Source organism: Numida meleagris, chromosome 16 (assembly GCF_002078875.1).
Source record: "Numida meleagris isolate 19003 breed g44 Domestic line chromosome 16, NumMel1.0, whole genome shotgun sequence".
Classification (NCBI taxonomy): Eukaryota; Metazoa; Chordata; class Aves; order Galliformes; family Numididae; genus Numida; species Numida meleagris.
The window spans coordinates 1985792-2011775 of NC_034424.1; the positions used below are offsets into that span (position 1 = coordinate 1985792).

At 45.5% G+C, this 25984-nt stretch overlaps 1 protein-coding gene across 1 annotated transcript in view; it reads left to right on the forward strand.

Annotated features, from left to right (window-relative positions):
• Positions 1-25984, forward strand: part of CACNA1B (calcium voltage-gated channel subunit alpha1 B) — a 266954-nt gene that overhangs the window by 102095 nt on the left and 138875 nt on the right. The window contains exon 7 of the mRNA XM_021414263.1: positions 18914-19017. Within this exon, the coding sequence (XP_021269938.1) occupies positions 18914-19017 (104 nt within the window). The remainder of the gene's footprint in view (positions 1-18913; positions 19018-25984) is intronic.

A 25984-nucleotide genomic window follows, 5' to 3' on the forward strand; every position in this document is an offset into this window, starting at 1 on the left:
TGTGGGGGGTTGCTTTGAAAATTATTACAGTATCATTTTAGATGTCCCTTAATCTAATTGGAAATAGACGCCTGGATGAGATGCATGTATTTGCTGTACAACATCAGACCCCAACCCTGGTTAGGTTTTAATGGTTGATGGGTTCACCTCTCTGTTGGATACAAGGATCTCTGGATGGTTTACTTGCAGAGTGCTGTGTGCGGTGTAACTGGACCACTTTGCAGCCACATCTGGTGCCTGCAGCCAGCTCTGCCCCTCTTCCTGAGCCCTCTCCGCACACTGTCACCCCATTCCTGTGCTGCTCTGCTTGCTGAAGAGCTGGCTGTCCTTTTGCAGGTTAGCAGCCAAGAAAAGATGTGGGTGGAGAAGATGCAGCCCTTAAGTTTTTCACAGCTTCAGTCATTGGCTCTTCTCTGGCTGCTTGGCTTTCATCTTGGTTTCTCCCATGCCCACTCTAGCTTTGTCAAAAGTAAAAAAAGAAGCAAGAGCCCAAACCTTGCTGCAGCTATGACAGCACACCCAGTGTAGCGAGTGCCTGTGGCTAACAGCAGTGCAAAGAGTCCTTCCAGCTCTGACCAGTCCCACATCTGCTCTCAGTTGCAGTCAGCTGGGTTCCTACTGGAGCCATACTGGATTATCATGAGGTGTTGCCTTTTGCATCCAGGAAAATCTTGCAGTGGCGGAGCGCATTTTTCTGCCAGCTCTCCTGAAGGAAAGCTGCATTCCCCAGGTGCAGGATCCTCGTCAGAGCTATGAACCTACTTTCAGTGTGTAGCTTAATTAAGATTTGCAAAGGGCTGTGAGACTACAAGATGCAGTCTGTGTAAACTGTGACTATGCATTAATAAGGAACAAACCTGGTGCTTCTTCTCCCACCAAGCAGAAACCGAGGAAGGCTGCTCTTCCTTTCCCCCTGCCCTTGTATGACCACTGCCATAAGCTGGGTTTGTTTGGCTGGGGTGGGTTTTCTGCCTTGCTTTTGAACACCCACCTTCCTGATGTTAAAGCAGATGGCCTCACCTTGGGTCTGTCCTTAGGGCTGAAATCCCTGGGATGCCAGGTAGCTAGGACTGAGTGCAATAATGGGGAAGCTGAGGTTACCGACTGCTTCCTTAATGGGCCATTCATTTCCTTCTGCAAAAATAGTAATTCATTGATGGCACTGCATGAATGGGGCTTTGTTACTGCTTCTCTTCCTGCCATGGGGGGCTAAGAGCTAGAATTTGTCTTTGCAGTCAGGATGGGGTCAGCTGCAGGGTGAGACATGCTCTGCCACTTCTGCATGGACATAACCAGGGACAGAGCTATCTATCCTGAAAGCAGCTTTAAGACAGAAAAATGAGGGCTGTGTCTGAAGGTTGGTGTGAACTGATGCTCACGAAAAGAGGGAGCTTGGGCTTGAGTTCGATGGCTTGGCTCAGGTCTTTCCAAAGGTTTCCAAATGAGAGTTGCTTTGTGAGGGTTATTGAGTCATTTCTTCATGATTTCGCATGGGGTGCAGATGCAACTTCCATACAGATTTAGAGAAAAATGCTATCAAAGGCAAAGCTTTGCAGTCAGTAATTACCTTGCTAGTATCCACTCCTCGTGATAAATTGGGGAATTAGGAGAGCAGAGAGAATGCTGGATCACAAATCTCAGCCTGATTTTTCCTTGCTGATCCACTGTTTATACTTTCATAGAGTTTCGTTTTAATTGGGGCCAAAGAAAGCTTTCTAGCAAGGCTTTATCTGGAGGGTGATTTATGCTCGAAGCAAAAAGACTGAATTGTTAATCAGGTGAAATGCTTTAAGAGTAAGCTGGGGAAAACTCCTTCCTGAGTCAGCAGCACAAGAGCACCAGAGCAATATCTCCAAAGGAGCACTTTTGTGGGCTGCAGATCTGTTGGCTGTGGTGTGTTTATAGCTAAAAAGACACGAGGAGCAACAGGTGATTTGGGGAGGTCACTGTGTCCTGAGGACAGGAGACAAGAAAGTACCTTTTGTCTTCTGAAGTAGAGGCAGAGCTTCTTTTGGACTGGGAAATAAAGGAAAACCTTAGAGCACCAGCTCACCATGAGTAGCAATGCTGTTCAAGTACAAGATGCTCTGGCCACTGCAGCAGGCTGATGCACCATTCTGTGTTTTGCTTTGGTGGTGCTGACACTGGGCTCTGCTCGGGACAGGGCCTTCCTGTGATAAGTAGCATTCACCTCGAGCATCACACAAGGGACAGGTGTGATGTAGGACAGCATGAGCTGCAGTGTCTGCTTTGCTTGTGCCTGAAAGCACTATTGTTGAGCTGATAAGTAGTAACTGGAGATCAGAGTGTCTCTTGGGACCATTGTGTAAATGTATTAATTAGTGCTCATAAGGTATATTAATATGCTAAATATTATAACGCTGCACTTGTTATCCTGTTGGAAGCACAGCTATCTGACAACGATGTCAGCACTGAGGGGGAAGAATGGTTCCATGATGCCTCCAAGTTTTTGCCAAAGGTGCAGAGAGAGAATAGGTGAGCTGAGACCAAGTGTTGGGGACAAGCATGGAGGCAGAAAGGAATAACACAGATGTTCTACAAGAGGTCTATGGTGTCCTGGTTTGCAAACCCCTTAAAACCAGAGCAGATAAAGCTCTCAGGAACGTTCTGGTTGAGGTAGATCGGTCTAGATCTTTCTCCATGCATAATTATCCAATTAAAAAATGGTATTATGGATCACCCTTGGCAAGGAGAGAGCGCAGTGCAGTGCTGACTCAGGTTACCGCAAATCATTGTATGCGTTTTGATTCCTTGGCTAAACACGGTCCCGTGAACAGCAAAAAATACACAGCCTTGTTCCTGTTTTGATAAAGGAATCTGAGAACAGGCTTCAAGATTGAAAAAAAAAAAAAAAAAAAAATCATTGATTTTTTAGTATATTTGCAACTCCATTTTCAGTCGACGTAAGTACATTACCTGTGAATTTTCAGATGGAGTGCATAGGGTTGCAATCAGGCATTCCACTCAAAAATCTGGCCGTGTCTCTTACCAGAGAAAAACATTCCCCACTTCACTAGCACGCCTTACTCACGTCATCGCTGTTTGGCAGAATGGACATTTGTGAACAGCTGTTATCAAAGATGAAGTACAGGAAGAGTAAAATTTCATCAAAAATCTCTGATGAGCACCTTGAGAACTCACTGAGAATGGCACCCGCTGCAGTGGAACCAGCCTGATGTGTTAGCGTCACAAAAACAAGGCCAAATATCCAACAAGCTCGGTGTTTTAGTTGCTCTCTTTTTCTGTTTTAATGAAAAATATTAAAGATAAAAATGTTTTGTTACTTATAGGCACGAACTATATTATATATTTTATAAAGGCTGCTCTGAAAGTAATGCCTGCTATTTTGTTATATTGGCCCATGGTGTCAGAGGTGGATGTTGGTGGGATGGCAGTAGGGGCTGAGCTTTCCCAACAATATTCTGTTACATTTTCTTGCTGTGTGACAGATGGCAGCAGAAAGGCAGTCTGAGAGAATGGTGTCTGACATGGAAGGGTGTATGGAGCAAAAGTGTGTCATCACATTCCTTCACGAGGAAAAATGACGCCCATTAGCACTCATCAACATTTGCTGAATGTTTATGGGGACCAAACAGTGGATGTGACCACAGTGAGGGGTGGGTGGTGCACTTCAGCAGTGGTGACAGTGACAGTGGTCACCTCTGCTGGTGCAGAATTTAAGGAGTGCGGCATCCAGGCTCTTGTTCATTGCTGGTGAAAATGCAGAGCTAATGGTGGTGACCATGTTGAAAAACAGTATTTTATAGCTGAGATTTTGCTCTATCAAATAGCGTTATTGTGCTCTTTGTACCAGTTATAGTTTCCATGGAAATAAATAGGAGGCATTACTTTTGGGGTGACCTTCGTGTATGCAGCCCAAGACAATTGCCATTCACTTAATGCAGCCCAGGCAAGCCAAAAGGTTGGACATCCATGAAGCAGACAATAATATAAGTCCTGATTTCCTTCCCATGGCAGTGATTCTCAGCTTTTCCCATGCAAGGACCTTCTCATCCATCGTGAGCCCTCTCCTGCCCCCAGTCCTAATCACTGTGGAAACCTCAGATTGTACTGCAAAGTGCAAGAAACCAGAGATGTTTTGTGCCTGCCTATGAACTCCCCGCTGTAAAACGCCTTGCTATTCTGTGTAGAAGCACCAGTTACTCTACAGAGTCTTTAACTACATGTGAGATGTTATTGGTAGCTGTAAATGAGATAGCCCAAGTAGACCCAATGCCATGGCTGTGGTTGGATGGGGCTCAGTGCTTTTGTTATATACTCAGTAGTTTGGGAAGGTTTTTGGGCTCCGTGCTGTGGTCCTCTTCCACTTAGCTGGTACATAGAATCATAGAATTAGCTAGGTTGGAAAAGACCTACAAGATCACCTAGTCCAACCATCCACCTACCTCCAACAACCCCACTAAACTATGTCTCCCAAATACATAACCCTCTGGGAGGTGCAGTCGTGCCTTTGCAGTTGAGGTGCATGCTGAACTTCCAAGGAGCTGAGGAGAGTGGTTTGGAGCTTTGCAGTCCCAGATCTCCTACAGGAAACCAGGGCTCCAACCTGACTTACCTGAAGCTGGTAGGAATCTGGATGTTGACTTTCAAAGAGCCAGATTTTCACCTTTTCTCTTTCCTCTGCAGGAGCTCAATGATAACATGGTGGAATTTGCTTTGCAAAACAGGGACTCCTTGCAGGAAAGGAGAAATGTCAGAGTGTACGCTCACTCTCTTTTGATCTTAATGGCAAGAGATTTTCCTGTTTCTTCTGTTTTCTACTGTCAAATATTAGTGTCCAATGGGTATTACAAGAGCGTGGACTAGGCCTAACCTAATATGCTGTAAGTAGAAAGGAACAGTTCAAATAAAATGTAAGTTTACCCTAAATTGGATCTCAACTAGAACTATACCCTCACTGAATTTAGGATGATTCACCTGGTATTTTTTCATTCCTTTTTGTGTCTTTGAATTTCCTGATTCCTATAAAGACACAAGAAGAGAAGGTCAGGATGTAATTATTGTTCCATGCCCAGCCCACCCAGAGGTGGTGGATGTGCTGGAATTTATTGGGGCAGAAGAAAAACTGTTTTACCTAGTTGTTTGGAGAGCTCACATGTGTTTCTGGGGACTTTTTACTTTCTGATGTTGTGTTGCATAAGCCAAAATGCTATCTGGGAACATGGCATCTACCTAAAGCCTGGGATGTGAGTGCAGGGAGGATATACACAGCAAAACTCCCCATGGCACTACTTAGGGGAAGGACTATCCGTGGGATCTGGTGTTCAACAGAGCTGAGCATTTATCATCACGGTGAGGGTGCACTTGGAAATATGTTGAGCATGGAGGGAGATGCCCAGGTCGGAGCACTGGTTACAGAGCTGGCAGTGCATGTGCAGTGCGTGCCAGTGCAGCAGCAGCTGAGCACCTATACCAGAGTTAGGTACTACTGCATGGATGTGAGTAATGATGCTCTTCTTCTCCCTGCAGTTTCATAAAGAAGAAACAATCCCCAAATGCTGTTAGTGTTAAATAGTATTTACTCTTCAGTTAGGATGACTGCAATCTTCTAATAAGAGTCGGCCATCTCCTGTGTCCACACAGGGTGATGAATAATCCCTCTCGCTGCTGCTGAGGGCTGGTGTTGGCTTCTGGTGGTTCAGTATGACCAATCGCTCACAGGAAAATTAGGCAGAGAGGTCTGGAATGGGTTGATGCACAGACCTGGTTACAGAGGTTTGGGTTTCACCCATGCTTCATGCTGGCTCTCAGCCTGCTGCATCCCCACTGTGTTGTTGCAATGTGTGTTTGGCTCGAATAACAGGGAAGATTATTATTGTGTAGACAAACGAATCTCTGAGGTTGACATTCATTCATTTAAACTGTTGTTATCACTTGTTTGTGGCAGTTGTATAGTTCTCAGCATCTTTCCCAGGTTTCAAAAACTCTTGTACAAACAGAACAACCTACCATCTGTATCCTGCTCCAGGCACAAACCTAATGGCTACGTGAAAATAACAGGTGTTCTCCATGCCCCTCCGTGCTCTATCCTGAGCACCTCGCTCTGGAGAAGAAGGTGGACTGGATTTCTCACTTGGGTTTCCCCAGAGAGATGTCTAACAACAGGCTTTGAAATAGCACTGTTAGCGATGAGAGCTGGTTGGCTCTATGTAATAGAGCAGTATAATAAATTAGCATGAATGAGAAGCACAGCCTTCACCTGCTCGGCTGAATTTCTCTTCTGGCCCCTGTGAGGTAGATCTAAATGAGAGGAATCTGCACCCCGATGGGTCTTGTGTGAGAGGACGACCTGCCTGCACAACAGATTTTCACCACACTAAATTATGCCTTGGCCAGCATCCATTTATTCATGCTTTCCTCCCCCTTCTCCTGGATTTTGGAGCACCATACAGTCTGTTTGCCAAAGGGTGAAGCCCCAGATCTTTTAGAATGATAGAATTATTTGAGTTGGAAGGGACCTTAAAGGATATCTGGTCCAACTCCCTGCAATGAACAGGGACACCCACAGCTCCATCAGTGCTCAGAGCCCTGTCCAGCCTGACCTTGGGTATCTGCAGGGACGGGGCACCACCACCACTCTAGGCAACCTGTGCCTGTGCCTCACTGCCCTTACTATAAACATCTTCCTTATATCCAATCTAAATGTCTCCTCTTTTAGTTGGAAATCATTTCCCCTTGTTCCCAGACCCTGCTGAAGAGTTCATCCGCTTCTTTATTATAGCCCCCCTAGAGATGCATTTCTGCTGTACGGCATACTTCGCATGCTTCCAAAGATATTGTAATAGAAAATGGGGAGCTTGTCTAGGGCTGAAGTAGCTTTGCAATATCTGGACGCTAAGACAGGTCTGATGCATGTCGCTGGCCACGTCTGGGCCTCCATCTGTCTGGCAAAACAGGCTGTCTGCCCCCATGTCTGCTGGAAGTTCTCTGTAAAGCTGAATGGGTAGGGCATTTCAGCTCTGAATCAGCACATTACCCTGCTCAGAAAACCACTTGAGCAAATGGAAATGTAAAGTTGAGCAAGTGTTTAAGTGCCTCACTGACATTTTTGCGTTTTACTGAATGTCTCAATGAAGGTATATTCAGAATGACTGTGGGGCAGCCACCTTCAGGCTTTGATAGGAGACTTGAACATATACAGTCGTGGAATGACATACATCATACAAACTTAAAGAGCCCTTTCAACAGAGCAATTGCTCTCTGAAAAGAAATGAAAATCTCTCCAAACAACAGCTTAATCACCATTGCCTGCCAAGAAGTGAAAACTCCAGCTGAAGAAATTTGCTTGCAGCTTGACAACATTACAGCAGCGAGGGTATAAGCAGCTCTCTTACATGCCCTGCAATTGGTTTCCTACAAAGGGAAATAAAAGCAGCTGGGTGCTTTCAGAAGCATGCCAGCCTGCTTGAGCCATGACTGCTACATCTGTGGTTGAAGTGGAAAAGAATAACAGAAAACTTCTTTGGAAAAAGAAAAAAAAGAAACAGAAAAGAAAAAAAAAAGGCGAAGGCTTCACTTGCTCTTGTAGTTCCTACAGCAATCCAGAATACCCTAGTGCTAGGTGCTTCTGCAGAAGAGGCCGGATGTGCAAGGGATTCAGGATGATGTCTTTGATCTGCAGACTGCCTGCCCTAGGGCACAGATGAGCAGCAGCAGACAGAGCGAGGCTGCACTAATGGGTGCAGTATTGGCATATGGGGTTGTGCTGCCTTCAGGCAGCTTGACAGTGGGATGAGTAGGATGCTCAGTGTGTGGGTGGGATGCTGGGTTTAGGAACCTGCACAGATGGTGATCACGGGTCTGTTTTCTGTGTTGTGCCAGTGACAGGGAGGCAAGGAACAATCTGCTGGGGCAGGGGTCCTCTGTGCTCAACATGTTGGCACATCTCATGAGGGTGCTACAAGGTGCAGACTGAAGCTGCTGTTTGGCAGGAGGTTCATCATTCTCCTTTGCAAGCAAAGCCTCTCTTCCTCCTCTAACAGATGAAGTTTCTAGTATTATAGAGTCTTTCAAGTGGGATTTTTTTTTAATCCAGATGCATCTTCTGAGGAACATAGTTTAGTGTGCATAGTGGTGATGGGTTGATGGTTGGACTAGATGACCTTACTGGCCTTTTCCAACCTTAATGATTCTATGATTCTTCCAGCAATGCTCTTATTGCCCTTACTGCTTGCAGTTCCATGCATCAAAGTCAAGCATGCACTCTGCTTCTCTCTTACAGGTGGTAATTGTCCAGTAAGTATGGAGAGCAACATAACTGTTCATGAAACAAGACATGCTCTAGGTCAAAGTCACCTTGTCTAGACAGAAAAGTCCTAATAAAGTGAGAGATTCATGGATATACAAGAGTTTGTAGTCACACAGGAGCTCAGGGTACAGCACATTGAATTGGCTGCAGTGCTGTTATTTAGCTCCACTAAACCAGTTGGCATTTAGCTGGATTAAAAACATACACTGACTTGTTTCCCAGCAGAGGAGCAGGTAAATTTGGAGAATTTTGCTGTGCATGGCTTCTGGTGCCACAGCCAACTTGTGTGAAAGATGGATTCGTTACTTGGTGTGCAGTAATCCATTCACACACAGAGACAAGATACTGATTCATTGCAAAGTTGTGCAAGCTTGGGTGCTAGGTGATCTTCCACAGAGTGACCACACCCAGGATTTTCACTATGCCTTTTTATACATATTTTTATCATTTGATTCTGCTACGGCCTCTATCCTAAATTGGTCAGTTAAAGATAGGGCTTATCTCCCTACCTGCAGGCTATGCTAGTCATGCTAATGAAGTAATTAATTTTTTCAGGATGCTCCTGTCTTTAAAGACAACTTTAATTGTGGCATTGTGAAGAAGAGTTTCTCTGCTCTATTCCCGTTAGCAGTTCCAAGGATGGTTATCCTGACTTGGATAAAAGTATATATTTGCTATATCGAAGGATACACGCACAACACTTGTACAAAGTTCTTACTTGACTGAGACCCGACAAACCAAGCCTGCACTGCTGCTCTATTTAACATGTTGCATAAAACCTTGTGAAACATCGTTAGGTAGAACTGGGAGGATCTTGACCAACTGCCATTTTTTTCCTGTCTGAAATGGGAAACAGTAGTAATAAACCAGTTTGGGGCTCCTGTCCTGAGAAGCAGAGTTTGCATTGACAAAGGACTGTTGGACCTGAGGGTCTTGCTGTGTTCTGAAGTTTGTGTGATTGAGCTCTCAGCTCAAGCTTGTTTTGTAGGCTGTAGAAATGCCTACAAAGATATTTTTTGCTTATAATTGACTGGAGGAGATAGCTGTACAGCTGGAGGTATTCTCATTAGAAGACAAAATGAGAAGGTGGCCTGACCTAAATAGATCCATACTCTGCACAAACCTAATTCTCTGTAGAGGAATGCATATAACAATAACTTATTGTTCACATTTTATGCAATAAAATCAAGAACTTAATTCATTTAAACAGATTTCAGCTATTGCAAATTTCTTGGGAAGCTTTTGCCTGCAGTGTTGGGAGGGAAAATCAGTGCTTGAAGGGTATAGGTTTATTATTTCAGGAAGAGTCTAGACCTACTTTTGAGATGATGAGCAAGCCAGTGCATTATTCTTAGGACTGTCATTATCTGCAGTGATTTTGGGCATCGATCCACAATTTCCCATGGTCATTGTCAGAAACTGACTGAGTATTGAGTTCTTTGTTAAGTGTTCTGGGAATCTGTCCATGTGAGTGGCTCTGTCTTGCTGACTTAGGGGTATAGGCCATGGGGGATGCTGAGCAGGAGAACAAGTTTATTCTACGTCTACTCACCAAACCAACAAAATTCATATTTTAGTCTGAATGTATATTTTTCCTTATGTAAATATTGCATGTATCCTGGAGCAACCGTAGCTCATAAATAACTGTGTCTGTGTGCATGCATAAGTGTTTGTACTCCTCTCTCTTTATGACTTTCAGAGTAATTCTGGGGATAACTTTGGCTATTTGATGAAAGACAGCATGTTCCTTAAGCCTTGATGGTTGGTTATGTGATAAAAGAAAAAAGATCAAGGAAGCCCTAGACTTATTCTAAGTATAACATTACTTACACATGGGTCTTTTCAAGCAATGAGTGAAATACAAAGCACTCTTACTTTCCAAGAATCTCAAACTCAAAAGCAGCACCTGTTTTCCAAGGAGCAACCCTTCCTCAAACTCTCCATGACATCTGTGCTAACCTTCTGGGGTCACCTGGCAATGTAAGGTCTCTCCCTTCCCAGAAAGCAAATCTTGGCTGTGCGCTCAGAGAATAGAAACTTGAAAACAACAAAGTCAACTGCAGTACTGATTTTAATGGTAGATTAAACTGAAGTTATGCTGGATGAATTGGCTGCCCATTAGCATCTCTGTTTGAGTCATGCCTAGGTGAAATTATCTGAAGTATGATGAATATTAAATGCATAGAGGGAAGATTTGCTATTTGTTAGACATTGCTTTTAAGAGCTTTGAAATAAAAGGGTCTGGCTTGGTGCAGATGCCACATAGTGCTGTTGGGTAAACCATGGGTTGGTCCATGGGTCATCAGCAGTGGTCTCTTGTCACCCATGGCTGAACAGAAGTTGCAAGGAGTGTTGAGGTTGCAGGTAGCCTAGGAGCTGCTTTGAGGTGTCTCTGGTTAGAGCTTTGGACATTCTGGGCTCTATTCATCATTGTGCTGCTGACTTGCTCTGTGGCCACGTAGAAGGTGCTCATATGTGTAAAATGCTTGTTCCCAACAAGGTCTGTGCTGTAACTGCCCAGTGTGGTTCCCAGGGTGACTGGTTGCATGTCTGCTGGGTAATGCTTTCTCCTGGTTACTCCATCATAGATCTGACCTTCCTTAGCATGAGCATACATTGCCTGTTTCCTAAAGGAGCTGCTCAGACCTAGTTTACATTCATAATTCAAGTTCAAAGCTGTTTAAAATAAGAAAGAGGAGAGATTAGCAAAAATAAATAGGTAGAGTCCCTTGGCCTGCCTGTAATTTCTGACACTGAATGAGAGTTCTCACAGTGCTGGGCACGCTCATGAATAAAGCAGCTGAGTGAGTCCACACTATCAGGGGACAGAATGAATTTTTTATCAAGAAGTGCTGTTAGCATATTTACGTATTGATTTGTTGGAGCCGTAAGCCTCCAGATCAAGGCATAAAACATCAGCATTTTTGCTTTTTCCATCTCCCCAGCTCTGTGCTTCTTTGGAAAGCATAAGGCTGGAAGAGGGAAGAAACAAGGGGAAAGATTTGAGTTTCTATTTTAATTTGGTTGAATTAACGTTATTACTGTGTGTAACAACTGTACTTAAAACATGCTCGTCCATGGCTAGCAATATCCTAGGACAACTTAAATGCTGCCAGCATCAAGGATTTTACCAAGAGTCACCTTCTGCTTCTTGAGTTGATCCCAGTAGGGAATAACTTTGTGTTCTTCTCCTCTAAATATCAAGTGACCGAGGTGTTGGATGCTTCTTTTGGGGGCAGACGGATAATCTTTGTTTCAGAACACCACTGATTTTAGTGTCACAAACCAAAAGATTTGTGGATGCTTTTTTCTGATGCCTGCTTGGTCACTGGGAGTTATGGGTGGATGCAGGCAGTAGCAGTAAGCTTTGAACAAGGTGGATTGTTATTTTCTAACAGTGGTGAAGGAGGCTGACTCACATCCTGAAGGTAAAAAGTAGGAGTGGAATAACTCAAAGGTCTTCTGTGAAGAGAGAGGATCTTCTCAGAAACACTGATTTGGGTATAAATAGTCCAAGGGTGTAGAGAACCTCTTCCTAGAGAGTTCATTTTGAGCAGACGTTGTGCTCAGGATTTGGTTGCTTTTAGCCAGTGTTCAATGCAAAAAGCAGTGTAGAAGGCCAGTGGACTCTTGGAATGCTTTTCTTTCAACTACTGGGGGCATCCCAAAGAGCCTCCAGAAAGCACTCTGCCACAAAGTCCAAAATCCATTCAGGAATTACCATGAAGGTAGAGGAGGCACAAATACAATGTATTAAAGGAGGAGATTGTCCAATCATTTACTGCTGGCTGGACCTTGGGTGGACCTCTGGGTTCCCGAGATCTTGTCCTGCCCAGGACACACATGGAGACCTCCAGCTCAGGAGTTAGCCTTAGAACATATGTAAGCAGACAAAATGACAAGATGTAGATGGTGTTGGTGTGTGGCCCCAGATTTCCTTGCATCTTGCTGGACTGGGATTCTTCCATTTTGAATCACTTCTGGACCTTTCAGCACCTGAATGGATGTAAACCCATTGTTCCCAAATGGAAGGATGCTCAAGGGCACCATCTGAATCCCAGTGTGTGCAGGAATGTGATTTGGGCTGACCACTGATGTCATTAACCAACGCGTTCTTCTTTTCTCCTTCACACAGACAAGCACACCAGGCAGGTGCTCTGTCATCTGCTTCCTGTGGGTCGTACAACCCCTGAGCATCAATTGGACATGCATCTCACTGCCAATTTAATTTTGCTTGGAAGGGTCAATCGCCAGCAGTTTCCCATCCCTGGCTGTTGTGTTCCTGCAGAGCTCAAGACCAGATGCTCTCTGCAAATGGACTGTAACATCAGAAAGTCAGTAACCAAAGTTATTGGACTGACTTTGTGCCAAGGTTTTATTTAAGCTGTGACTGGCAAAAAAGGAAAAAATATCTAAAAGAATTGAACGCAACTATTTTGCAGATTCTAATATTCCATATGATAAACCAGAATGTGGGGTCGGGACTTGAGAGATAGGACTTGTCTCACTGGTTCTTATAGTGATCTACTGGGAAATGTGGGAGCAGCTCTCCTCTCCCCTGCCTGTGACCCCATTTCACCTGCTGGAAACCCAAGGATAAACTTGCCAGTGCAGGATGTGGTGGTACTTCTCGGTGAAAAGCCTTATTTCTGAGGGTTGCAGTATTGTAAAAGGTTTACACAAATCCCTTCGGTCCCATTTTGTAACCATCTTTGTTGAAAATAAAATATGGAATATTATACCAGATGTCCTGCTAGGCATTAGGTTTGAGATTATATTTTAGGGAGGATTTGGGGGTGGATGTGTTTTCTGTAGGGATTTCAACAGAATGGGATCTAGACTTTGTAGCGGATCTTCTTGCCCTGGATGGGCAAAGCTTATGCTTGCCCACAGGTATACATTTAAAGACTTTAGATGACAGTTAGATTTGAACTTGGACCTATTAACTTCATATGAAGCCTATATAACTCATTGTCCATCTGTGAGAGGACTTGTTACTTTCTATAATTGAAGCTTAGTGCTTTGGAATACAATGTGGAGCATGCAGCATCCTAGAGAAGTGACTAGATTAAACTTAATTAGAGTCTGTGATGATTTTGTGAGTAGGTCAGTCATTAATTCCACAGGATGAACTGAGAATGGCCTTCTCAAATTTGTGTTTGCTGCCCTTGTAGTGCCTTGTGTGAGGTCTTTCTCTGACAAAAAAGAGCTCAGCAGGAGCGGCTTGGTGCCTGGAGAAAATGTGCTGGATAGGGCAGGGCTCCGTGTGCTTATTGTACGTGCTTTTCATTGCTTTGGTTTTGCTTTGTTCCTGGTAATTTCCGTGTTTGCCTAATCCTAAGATAGGAACAGGCAGAAATGAATCAAACATAAATGGTGTTGCTAATTAACAGGAGCAGAGTGGAGAGAGTTGTGAGAAATCAGATGAAAGGTAAATAAAGTTCATCTCTCAAAGACAGCCGAGAGTTTTCCCCAAAGCAAAAGCTCTTATCTAAGGGAAGATTGCACTTTAATTGCCCCAAATAAGCCAGGGTCTGCCATTGGTTGAATTAAAGTGAGTAAACTCTAGATGTACTTCACGTTTTGATTAAAATCATAGTAGGGAGCTGAGGTCTGTTTCAGCTTGGGCTGCATCTGTCAAATTAGATCTCTTCTTTATTGAACCCTGCTTTGGAAACTTTTCCAAAGGTTTGCATGCTGGTCCATTAATTGCTTGTCTTTCATATCAACAGAATATGCTGAGAGATGGACTAAGAGTATCTTCTTCAGAGAGATGAGAAAATTGCCTCCGGGTTGTAGTTCCTTTCTAAAGTGGCTAAGAAAAGAGAGGTGTAAGCAGCGGAATGGGTCCTTGTTTAGAAAAGGGAGATATTTTCCTCTTCTACTGGTATTTAAAAAAAAAAAAAAAAGTGAAAAATATGCTGTCTCTGCTGGATGAGGCTGTGGGCAGCACAGGGCGGTGGCAGCTCTTTTGCTTGCACCAGCTCCAGTCTGCACATTCCTCAGCTCTTAAATTCACCCAGACCATGGCTTCAGTGTTCACTTTGCTGCCTGTTGGAAGGTGGCACATGTGCCCAGATGTGTGGGAATCTCCCAGTCATCTCCTACGTGAAATACGGATTTAGGTTCTGTTTCAGAATATAGATGTGTTCTGTACTGTAGCTGGAGGAGTGTGGGAATGTGTGGGCAGCTGTGCTGTCTGCTTAGAGAAAAGAGGGGGTTAGGATTTGGGGGATTATTCTTTGTTTGACTTGCTCTAATTTTCAGTCTGTAAATCTCCTGAAGCCTCAGGTTTGCCATCCGCTGAACAGAGGCAGGAGCTCCCCTGTTCCCAATGCCGCGTGTAAACCAAATTTCATGTCATATACATTCATCATGTTGGGATTCCAGAACCAGGAACCCATCACTGATGCAAGCTCTGGAGCATGCCCAAAGAAGGGCAGTGAAGCTGTGAAGGGTCTGGAGCACAAGCTTACGGGGAACAGCTGAGGGACCTGGGATGGGTCAGTCTGGAGAAGAGGAGGCTCAGGGGAGACATTATTGCTCTATGCATTGCCAGAAAGGAGGTTGTGGTGAGGTGAGCTTGACCTCTGCTTCCAGTTAACAGTGATAGGATGAGAAGCAATGGTCTTACGTTGTGCCAGGGGAGGTTCAGGTTGGGTATTAGGAACCATTTATTCTCCAAAAGGGTGGTAGTGCACTGGCACAGGCTGCCCAGGGAGTGGTGGAGTCACCATCCCTGGAGGTGTTCAGAACCGTGGAGATGTGGCACTGAGGGGCATGGTGGGGATAAGTTGATAGTTGGACTTGATGATGTTAGAGGTCTTTTCCAGCCTTAATGATTCTATGGCTCTAAGCAACTGTGATGAAAAAGCACAGGCTTCTCTTCCTTGGTGCTGTGGGCCTCTTTCTGCAGAGGCTATGACAGTTTTCCCACTTCTGGTGGAAGCCTTGCTGGCAAGAAAGTGCTATGGAGGGCTTCTTCTGGTACCAAACTCAGGGCTGATCAAAGGGAATAGATGCTGCCTGAAGTCAGGGTTAGGCTGCAAGGCTGGAGGGCCATGAGTCCCTGGTGATGCCCCAGCCATGAAATCATAGAATCATTAAGGTTGAAAAATACCACTAAGATAATCCAGTCCAACCATCACCTCATCCCCCCCATGCCTACTAAACCATGTCCTTCAGTGCCACGTCCACTTTTTATTGAAGACTTCCAATGATTGAGACTCCATCACCTCCCTGGCCAGCCTGTTCCATGGGGAGCACAGAGCCAGAATTAGGGTCCCCAGAGCACTAACTGATGGGATGGGATGGGATGGGGTGGGAAAGCAATGGCTGAGCAGGGCTCTGCTGGCCTTTGTTGGCTGGAGAAGTTGCAGTGCATGGGGGTGGGATGAAGCTGGCTGGGGTAGAGGTGCTACAGTGGCAAGGAGCTCCAGTGACATGAAAAACTCATCTTGGGGATTTGTCTCCCTGTGTGTCCTGGGAGGTAGGGTTATGGCCAGGACTGCAAAAAAGGAAGGCAAAAGGTAATAGAAGAGCATTTCTGCTCTCAGCAGCCCATTGCAAGCTGTAGTGATTAGTTCAAAACATACCTTTAAATGAATTAATAGAGACACAGCTGCCATCTTGTTAGCATAATGAGGCAGTGGCCCAACTCCATGTCTGTGTTAGTGCTGGCCTTCCCCTGCTGTCAGACAGGTTGCACGAGGCCTGGCAGTGGGGAGCACCTTGTGCTTGGCTGGAGTACACTCTGTTCTCTTGGCTTGATTGGGAGCTCAGGGCATTAATCTCCCTGCATGACAGAAACCTTTTAGCTCCTGTGTTTGTTACAGATGACAATATTCATCCACTGATCCCTGCTGAGAGGTGGCCGTGGGGTGGCTGCTTGAGGATGCTGTCAGTCTGCTTGGTGCTGCATGACAAGGAGAAGAAAGCTCCCAGATTAATGCCAAGGTTGTTCTTTGGCACCCAGGTGTGACCTGAGCTCTCCAGTTGAGCAGTGGCACTGGGCTCTGGGATGGCTGATGCAGCAGGGCCACATGGAGGAGCTTGTAGAAAACAGAGTGATGAAAGATGGGGAACATCTGTGAGGGTGCATTTGGATGCTTGTGCCAAGTGAGAAGCATCTTGCAGGTGAGCAGAGGTTGGGCAGAGGAAGCTAAGTCTGCTGGGCTCATTGGGAAGAGCACTCGAGTGGCTGGACTGTTTTTATGGGCTTCAGGTGCCTGAGGAACAGATCTCTGGCTCTCTGTTTCTATCATGACTCTGCATTGTCCCTTAGCCTTCCTGTACCTCAGTTTCCCACTGTGCAGCACATCTCCTATAGGAGTCTGATGCTGCCAGATTTATTCTTGCCTGTACCCGGGGTGCTCTTGCAGCAAGGCTTCACTTTGCTTCGGGTGCTGTTGAGGTGCTGCTGGTGAAAGCAGTGGGTGAGCAACAAGGGAGCTCTCTTGCAAGCCCGTGCTTTATCCTGATGTAATTGTGGCACATCGTTACAAGTATTTTGTTTCTACTTCTTCCCTGTTGAGTTAGACCTGCAGTTAGGATCAAGTGGCACTGACAGTCAGCCAGGCATTTCTCCGGCGAAATATGTCAGCTGGAACATTAAAATTGATTTTGTCTTTTGGCTCATCCTACTTAATGAGCAAGTCTGGAGTTGGGCCACAGCCCAAGCCCCAGCTGCTGTGTGAAGAGAGGTGCCTGCAGGACTTTTCCTGGAGGAGAGGAGCATGGCTTTCCTGTCAGCTCCCAGATCTGATTCACTGAAGCATCTCGCCATGGCAGAGCTGCTGCCATAAAATCTGCTTGGGTTCAAGTGTGTTTAGCAGCACTGGGGAGGATACTACATGTCCATGAAGGGTCTGCTTTCATGGGAGGGGGTTTCTGCTCACCTTCTTGCTGATGTTTTGCCCTCTGGGTTGTCCTGGATTCCTAAGTGAGAGAGAAGAGCCAGAGCAAGGCTCTGCCCTGCCCTGAGCATCAGGCAGTCTAGCAGGAGCTCAGAGGAGGGAGGTCAATTAGTCGTATTTCAGCACATTTCATTTTAAGGGCTTTGATCGTGGCATGGAATTGTGGATCCGTCGCCAAGTTTGGGCTTCAAATGAATAAATAAATGATAAACGATCATTTGGCAGCAATGAACCTGCTGCACTCTCTTTGCATGTTTATGTGGTTTCTCTTTTCCCATCTGTTGCCTTCTTCCAGCTCTTCCTTTTGGGTTTCAGCCCCCTTTGCCTGGCCGATGGCAGCTCCCAGCCTTACTGAGCAATGGGTGGCATGAGGGCTGCCACCACGAGAATGGAGGCTGGGGTGTGATGACAAGTAGTAGAAATGGCATTAAAATCCCTGTAAGGAGATAACAGGCTGAACAGAGTTTTCCTGCCTTTCTGCTCTCATTTTCCCAGCCTGTTTTCTCTTCATTTCTCTGTCACATGATGGTTTTGCCTTGGCTGGTAGGTGGTTGGGTCGGTTAGTCCCTGCTCCTCTCAGGTGAGTCACTGCCCAACTGATATGGGTATTTCTGAATATGTTAGTTGTCTGGAGAAAGGCTTGTCATTCATTTGATCCGGAAAAGATTCCTTGAGGAAGGATTTGTGCACCATATTGGAAAACAGTTCAGAAGGTATTGATTTGCATCAGTGTTATGAGCGTTATTACCCGCACAAAAAGTGATGATGTTGGTCACCTATGTCACGGGTGCACTCTACTTATGCAAAGACACTTTGAAATGGCACTGAGCACACACAGCTGGAATAGCCCTGGCTGCATTTAATCTGGTTGAACAGGTAGGTCGTGCTATTCCGTACCTGCTGCAAGGAGGAGGCAGGAGCAGCAGAAATGTATTTGGGTCTCTGTCTTTCTTCCCCTTCTCCCTCCCTTACACCTGACATTCTCAGATTGCTGCATTCTTCACTCACAAGAGCAGAATTTGCATTTTTCTCAGGAAGCGGCTGTGTGGCATTTTACTTTTCAGCAGCTCCTTAAAGAGCTCCCTTGTGCTTGGTGAATGCAGAAACTGTCACAAACTCAACCACCCTTCCCTCCCCCTAATCTGGGCTGCTGCTTACTCAGGGAGCCTCAGACGGAGCTTTGATGACAATTCCGAGGTGCTGAGCAAGCAGCTGTGGCATTGCAGTTGCTCTGAAGATGCCTCATTTTCTTGCAGACTTCTTGTCTTCTGCTCTGTGTGTGCAGACCCTGGGCACAGTGCCACGCAGCTCGGATTAGCGGAAGGCTGTGGTTCCTTCCCATACTCCAGATAAAGATACTGCACTGATGCTCAGCATGAGGGAACTCAGAGTGGGGGGCAGGAACGAGGGTGCTGTAGAAGGTACACAGAGTCAGGCCGCTAACATTCATATTTTGGTGCCCTGCAGAATTAGAGATGAGCCTTTGTGCTGGAGCTGACAATAAATTGTGGTGCAGGCAGTGGTTCATTGCATCACCTGTTGGCATTCCAACTGGTCATCATAGCTAACCAATGCATCAATGGTGGACATCCCCATGGAAATTTGAAGGGAATCACCAGTGTCCCCGGCCCTGCACTTTATGGTATTTTGTTTCTGAGGCTCATTAATATTTATTTATTTGTCTCTCTCCTCTTCTGTTGCTTTCCAGACAAACGATGCTGCAGGAAATACCTGGAACTGGCTTTACTTCATCCCTCTCATCATCATCGGCTCTTTCTTCATGCTCAACTTGGTGTTGGGTGTCCTATCAGGGTAAGACACTAATGACTTCTTTGTCTGTCTCTGCCTGGATACCAGAAGGGACCATGTATCTATTATAGCACTGTGGAGAGGATGTAGGTGAAAAAGAGTAGATGGAGTGATCCATCACACTGTAAATTGTCCCTATCTGCACATTTCATACCTTACCCTTCCCCTCCTGTGGATGGTTTCTATAACACTATAGAGCCATAGGTCACAGGATAAGCTGGCAAGAAATCCTTCGTTGACATGATTCAATTCCAGACATGAGTTAAGTGACCTCCGTCTAATTATACCACCTTGGGCCTGTTCTGCCGCTGCTTACTCTTGTGATGCCTTGAAAATCAGTGTTCGCATTGCATTTGGTCTAGCTGTGCAGCATGGGGAAATAAGAAGCTCAAACAAAAGCTAATTAAAAGATCTCAGTTTTAATTTTTTTTTTTTATTTTTTTTTTTAATAATCTCTAGCTGTTTAAGCCAGTGTCTGGATTTTAGGGACATCCTGGTCTCTTGATGCTCAAACTGCAGGGGTCAGCCAAGGATTCGGCATTTGCTGGCCACGAATGTTGGGCTTGGGCCATTGTGGAGATCAGGCTGCCAGGTCTGAAGCCTAGCTGGAACGCCCCAGCGTCTGTGGAAATTTGATCTGCATTTAACAATCTGACTCATCTTAATGATTTGTGAGCTCTTAGACTGTGGCACCTCACTTTGCACGCAATTTCTTCTTTGCTCATCCAGGTGATCTCAATTATGCAGATCTGTAAAGATCTAGATTTATTTCTGTCTCTTGGCAGCTGAGGAAGAGAGAAAAGAGTTAATGCTGTTGACTGATAAATGCCTTCTGGTGCTGCGTGTTTGCTCTTTAAGTTACTAGAGAAAGAAAAACATTTTCCAAAGAATAGATTAATGCTCAATTTTAGCATTGTATTCAGGATCCTCATCCTCAGAGCATGAGCTGAGGTGAGGAGTAGGAAGCAGCAAGGCAGTTTTGCTTGAGGATGGGGAGATAGGTGCTATCTAACAAGACGAGGTCATGGGGAAGGCCAGGTGGTCCAACACATTGATTCTTCAGTCCAGGAATAGTGGCTATGATCAGTGAAAGCCATTGAATCAAAGCCTTTCCTCAGACATCCTATCATATTAGATGCTCTGCAAAGGAGAGCTTGGTGACTGCGCGTGTTTGACATATGATTTAAAGCAAGCACCAGAGGCAGGGCTGAGTGTGGTTCATTAGGAAGTTCATCTTCTTCTTTCCACGGTGGGGTCAGCCCATGTGGGCTGAAATGGATGCTGGTGATTTAAACCAAAGCCTGGAAGCCTGCAGGCTCCTGCTCCTTTGTCTGATTCAAGAGTGTTTGGTGACGGAAAGGTGGGGACCTTGGACTGGCTCTCCTGAAAGCCTCTTGTTGCTTGGGGCAAGATATGAATATTATATAAATGTGTATCTTCGGGGGGAGGGAAGCAAAAAGGCAGCTCTGCGTGTCTAGCTTCCCTTTGCTAGTGGTAAGCATGATGGTATTTTCTTCGCAGAGGGAAGCTTCTAAATTCTACTGTGTATCGTGGTTCGATGTCCTTGGGTGGAATAATTGCTGGGGAGAGACTGAAGAAAATAAACCATGCAGCACAGGTGTTGACCACATTGCTCAGCAGGCTCCTGGTGGGCTTGCAGCTGCTGAGCAATGAAGGAGCCTGTGTGTATTGGAATGGCCCAGAGAGGGAAAGGTGCTGCAGAAACAAAAAGACGTTCTGAAGGCAGAGACTGTTGTCATATTTAGAACAGAAAGCCCCAGACAGCACTTTAGAAAAATATGCATTTTAGCTCGAGGTTATTCTTTGCACAAGACTGTGTGTGGGGAGGTTTTGATCATTGAAATAGAACTACAGAGAAGGGGTCGTTGGTAAATGCATGTTGACTTTCACAGAGTAGGGTTTCATTCAAGGATGTAACACAGTCCCCATTACAGCGACAGCGTCAGCTGGCAGCTCCTGCAGTGGGGACCCTCAGCAGTGTGCCACCTTCTTTCTATGAAAGAAAGTTAATTTAGGGTTAGGGCTTCTACAAAGAGCCTGTAATCCAGGTGATCTCAGCATTTGCTCCCCTGCTGCTTGTTTTTGTGATCTGAGCACCTCACAGCCTTCAATATTACCCCTGCTGTGTCCTGAGGGTGATGCAGTGCTCTGCCCTCTTCCCTCTCTGCACTTTGCAATGGGAGCAGTGAGGTAGAAGGAAGGGACGTAATGTCCCCAGGCAACGATGGGAATGCCAAGATTAGATCACCGGTTTCACAGGTTCTTTCAGGACCTTTGTTACTAACCTTTGTTACTAATGACTCTTCAGTCTTTTGCCGTATTCATAGAATCATTAAGGTTGGAAAAGACCTCTAAGATCATGGAGTTCAAAAGTCAACCCATCCCACCATACCCACTGGCCATGTCCCTCAGTGCCACGTCTCCATGGTTCTTGAACACCTCCAGGGACAGTGATTTCACTGCTTCCCTCTGCTGCCTGTTCCAATGCCCGACCATGAGTATTCATCCTCAGTATCAGAGAGTTAATCTTCAGTATGCCACCGTACTTTGGAAAGCCAAAGAAAAGTCTTTTACCAGAATATTTTTCATTGCTGTTGGTTTTGAGTTATTTTTTCTCATGTATTTGTGGTCTGTGGTGGACAATAAGGAAGGCACGTATTTCTGAAGTAGGTATGTGGACACTACCACTGAATATAGCAATATAAACAAGCTGAAATGACAACAAAGTAATTGAGCTCCCTCCTGATGCTAGATTATACAGAGTTTTTCTGTAAATCTTAATGGAATTTTCTGCCTTATTGTAGTTGCTTGTGAATCCATGTCAACACTGGGCAGATACCTCATAAGGTGGGCTTAGCTCCTGGGTTTATCTGTTTGAGCAGTGGAGATAGATTGGCCTGGGATCCTGAGCCTCATCTGCCTGCAAAATATGGCAGCATTTGCAATGCAAATGTTACAGAAGAGATGATACCTGTTTTAAAGTGAAGAGCAAACAACCTTTCCCCTCTGCTGCTGCTTCTGGAATTACAATAAATGCGAAGACAGCGAAGTGGCAGGGAGATTGGAAATATGTAAGTCTTAGTAAAAACTTGTATAAAAATAACCCCAAATCTGAGGCCACAGATGAGATGTCAGAATCCTCTGAGTACATGGCTAAAGAGGTAATTAAAAGCATGTGGATGTTATCATTCAGATTAAATGAGACTCTTCCTGCTGTACAGAGTGTCCTCCTCCAGCATGCTGATCTAAGCCCTGCTGGTGCACTTGTCATCAGCTAATATTTAAGCACCCTCCCTAAAAGGTGCTCTCTGCCTTCTGTTCCTTTCCTATCCCTTGACACAAGCTCTGTAGCTAGACTGCTGGCACAGCTTGGCTCTCCTTGTGCCACTGAATATTGAGGCATCCCCAATGGCCCTAGGATATGGGGCGCAGAGTTCTTGGGATCATTATTTTTCTGATGGTGCAATAGGAGTGCTGGATTCTCCTGTATCTTTACAGGATGTGCTGAGGTGGATAACGTGTCATGCCTGCCCACCATACTAAAGATGGGCATCAGCCTTGGGAAATTGGTAGCTGTTTCACCCCCCAGCCAGGTTGTGGGTCATGAGCACGAGTGTGCTTTTCTCAAACTGTGGATGTGGTAAGACGTACGGTTTTCCCAGTGTATTGTGGTGGTCACACATATGTACAAGTGAACTGCAGCTCAAACAAGTCCTACAGTCCTTCTGTCTTTGTTTACAAAAGATGTGGGTCTCACCAGCAGGAGCACAGCATCCAGCTTGCAGTGTTTTAGAGGTAATACAGGTTTGTGTTCCCTGTTGGGACTTTTCCTCTGTACTTCTCGCTGCGTATCCCCCCTGCTTGCTGCTTGTTTGATCTCTCTGTGAACTGATAAAACTGAACTGCCCTGAAGAAATCAGCGGAGTAGGAGAAATGAGGTGAACTTATTTTCTGGAGGAGCATTTGCTGAGTGCTGTGGCTGATCCATGGGAAGGCTGGGGCTGTGTGGGGCCCGGAGAACCCAGGGAGTGGTGGAGTCACCGTTCCTGGAGGAGTTCCAGAATTGTGGAGATGTGGCACTGAGGGATGTGGTCAGTGGGCATGGTGGGATGGGTTGGGGTTGGGCTTGGTGATCTTAGAGGTCTTTTCCAACCTTCATGATTCTATGATTCTAAGAACATTTGACCTTAGATTCCTTTTACTTTTCCCAAAAACACAAAGTTGTTTGCTGCTGAGGATGCCATGGGATTTAGCTTTGATTCTAGCTAGAAAATTCTCTGTGATGTTCCTGAAAATTTTTTATTGAACTCTGCCCATGGCTCTGTGGTTTCCAGTGAAGGGAGAATAAAATCCCCCTTGAAGTGGGGAAGTCCTGACCAATGCTGGTTCATTTCTATGCCTTTGTATTGATTTCTTACTAGCAGGATACTAGTAGGCATCTGGTGGCTCTTGCCACCCATCTCCATGAGTATCATTAGCTTTCCAGTGGCTTCCCTCTCTTTGCAGTGACTTGAAAAGCTATTTTTCTCATCCCGGTGCTGTTCCCCTCTCAGCCCAGCTATGGGCTGATGGGATTGCAGCGCTTCCTACTGCTTCGGTGTTGAATTGTCATTAATTTTGCCTGGCAATGAGTTGAATGATTCTGTACAATATATTTGTTACTGTTTTGACGCTTTGGATTACACAATGCAAAGAGGATAAATGTGACCATGGGATGCTGCAACGGAGATAATTTGACTTTTCAAGTCTAAGTGCTTTCTGGCACGGTTTCCCACAACAGTGGGGAGTGATGTGGGGGATGAGACAGCGGGAGCGCCGTCCGGAGAGAGCATCCTGCTGGGGATGATGCGTTGGAATACTGAGCCTGTGCCTTTCAATGTGAAAAATGCTGCTTGTCACGTCCTCAGATATTTATGGTGAAGCCTGAGGTGTTTCCAGAGTGGCCAATAAAGAGTAATGATCTTTCCTGGGGTTTACTCATCTGGCAGCCATGACCGAAGTGTGGAGTGGCACACTTTGCCAGTTTGCATCTTCCCTGCTTAAGTCTCACCTTAATGTTGTTCAGACCTGCTCTGACCTGTGACGTGCAGCAGCAGCCTCGTGCTGTGTCGGACCACCTGCTGTAAGAATGGCAGGGAGATGTTTTCTATGGATGTAGCATCTTTGTAACAGTAAGAGCCTGGCAAGGGACATGGCCACAGACTGTGCAGGCACCTTGCAGGTGAAATGAGGGTCGGGTAAATGGTGCTTTCACTCTTCGCTGCTGCAGACTGTTCTGAGCAGTCTGCAATGTGGGATGATGCTCTGGGGGCACACACTGTCTTGTGTTCTGGTCTCCCTAGGGGATATCTGACAACAGTGCCTTGGGTTGCTGAGACCTTGGGGCTGTTCGAGCAGCTCGAGGGGAAGAAGCACAGCCCTGCTCGGACCTTGTTGAACTGGCTGTCTTGATGACTTGCTCTGCTGGGTTTCATGACATGTTTTCCCAGCCTGAGGATTTTTGCCAGATTGAGATCGTAAAACTTCAGCCTGCAAGATGTGCAGAGGCTGGAGGAGAATGAGGCTGATTAATTTGTCATAATGGCAAAGTGTTCTTCTGTCCTCCTTCTCCCTCATTACAGAGACAATCATTCATTTTCCCTGAAAATTTGTTCCAAGTCTGCTGTTACCTGCTGCGATCTGACTTTGGCTGCTGTTAACTATTTGCATTGGAAGAGCCATCCTGAAAAGATATGAAAGTCTGCCTGCTTTCACATGGCTTTTTTTTTTCCCCTCAAACCTGTGCTTAAAAGGGATGGGAAAGACAGGATAAATGGGTTGATGGTTGGACTAGATGACCTTGCGGGTCTTTTCCAGCCTTACTAATTCTATGTTTGGGGGTCCCTTCCAATTCAGGTTATGCTATGATTCTACTGTACAAGCCACAGCTTCATCATTAAGCACCAAACCTGTATTTTCAGGGACCAGAGCCTATACTTCAACTCCAAAGCTATCATTTTATCACCCGCAGCCTAACTTTTTTGACCCAGAGTCTTATTTTAGGGCCCAAGGCATTATTTTTAGGGTAGAAAGCCTCCTCTTGGGGCTCCATGGTCTTCTCTCACAGGACAAATCCTCCTTTTTAGTGTTCAAATCCTCATTCTAGGGGCCAAGGCTGAATTTTAGGGCTCAAAATCTCCTTTAATAGCCAAAACTCCCCTTTGTGAGGGCCCAAAGCCTCATTTTAGTGCTCAGAGCCTCCTTTCCCATGCCCAAAGCTACATGCCAAGGGGCAAATCCTGATATGTAGGTCCCAAAGTCTCTTTTGGGGGTCAAACTCTCATTTTGAGAGATCAAAGCATAACTTCAGAGTCTAGCCCCTGAACTGGAGAGTCCAAAGCCCCACTTTGAAAGGTTCAAAGCTTCATATTGAGGTCCAGACCATCCTTTGTAGAGTACAAGCCCTCTTTTTTTGACTCTAAAGCACAGTAACAGGGCCCAAAGCTGCTTTTTTATTAACCAGAGCTTCCTTCTTTAGGTCAGGTTGACGTTTGGACTTGATGATCTCAAAGGTCATTTAACGATTCTACATTTCTAGGTTTACTCGTCCTTCTGTTATGCTGCAATGGGAATTAAAGCCTGTAAGTTAGGAATGACACATAGGAGATAAAAATCTGAGTTGCCCGGGGACTCTGCTTTGACTGAGCTGGAGGCTTGATGGACAGAGGTGGTGGTTCATCCAGCATGTGCACTGAGCTGATACTGTCTGCTGATACTAGGAGATAAATGATGTGTCCGTGTCCCCCCAGCACCTGCTGTTGCTTTGCTGGGGCCGGATGTGCCCAACTGTTGCATTTGCAGCATTTCAAATTAGGATAGGTGGAATCAAAGTGAAATTGGCACAAGCTGGATGTAATGACAAAAGGAAAGAAGGTGTATTGAAGGCTTCACCTCTGCACTGTCTTTCTAG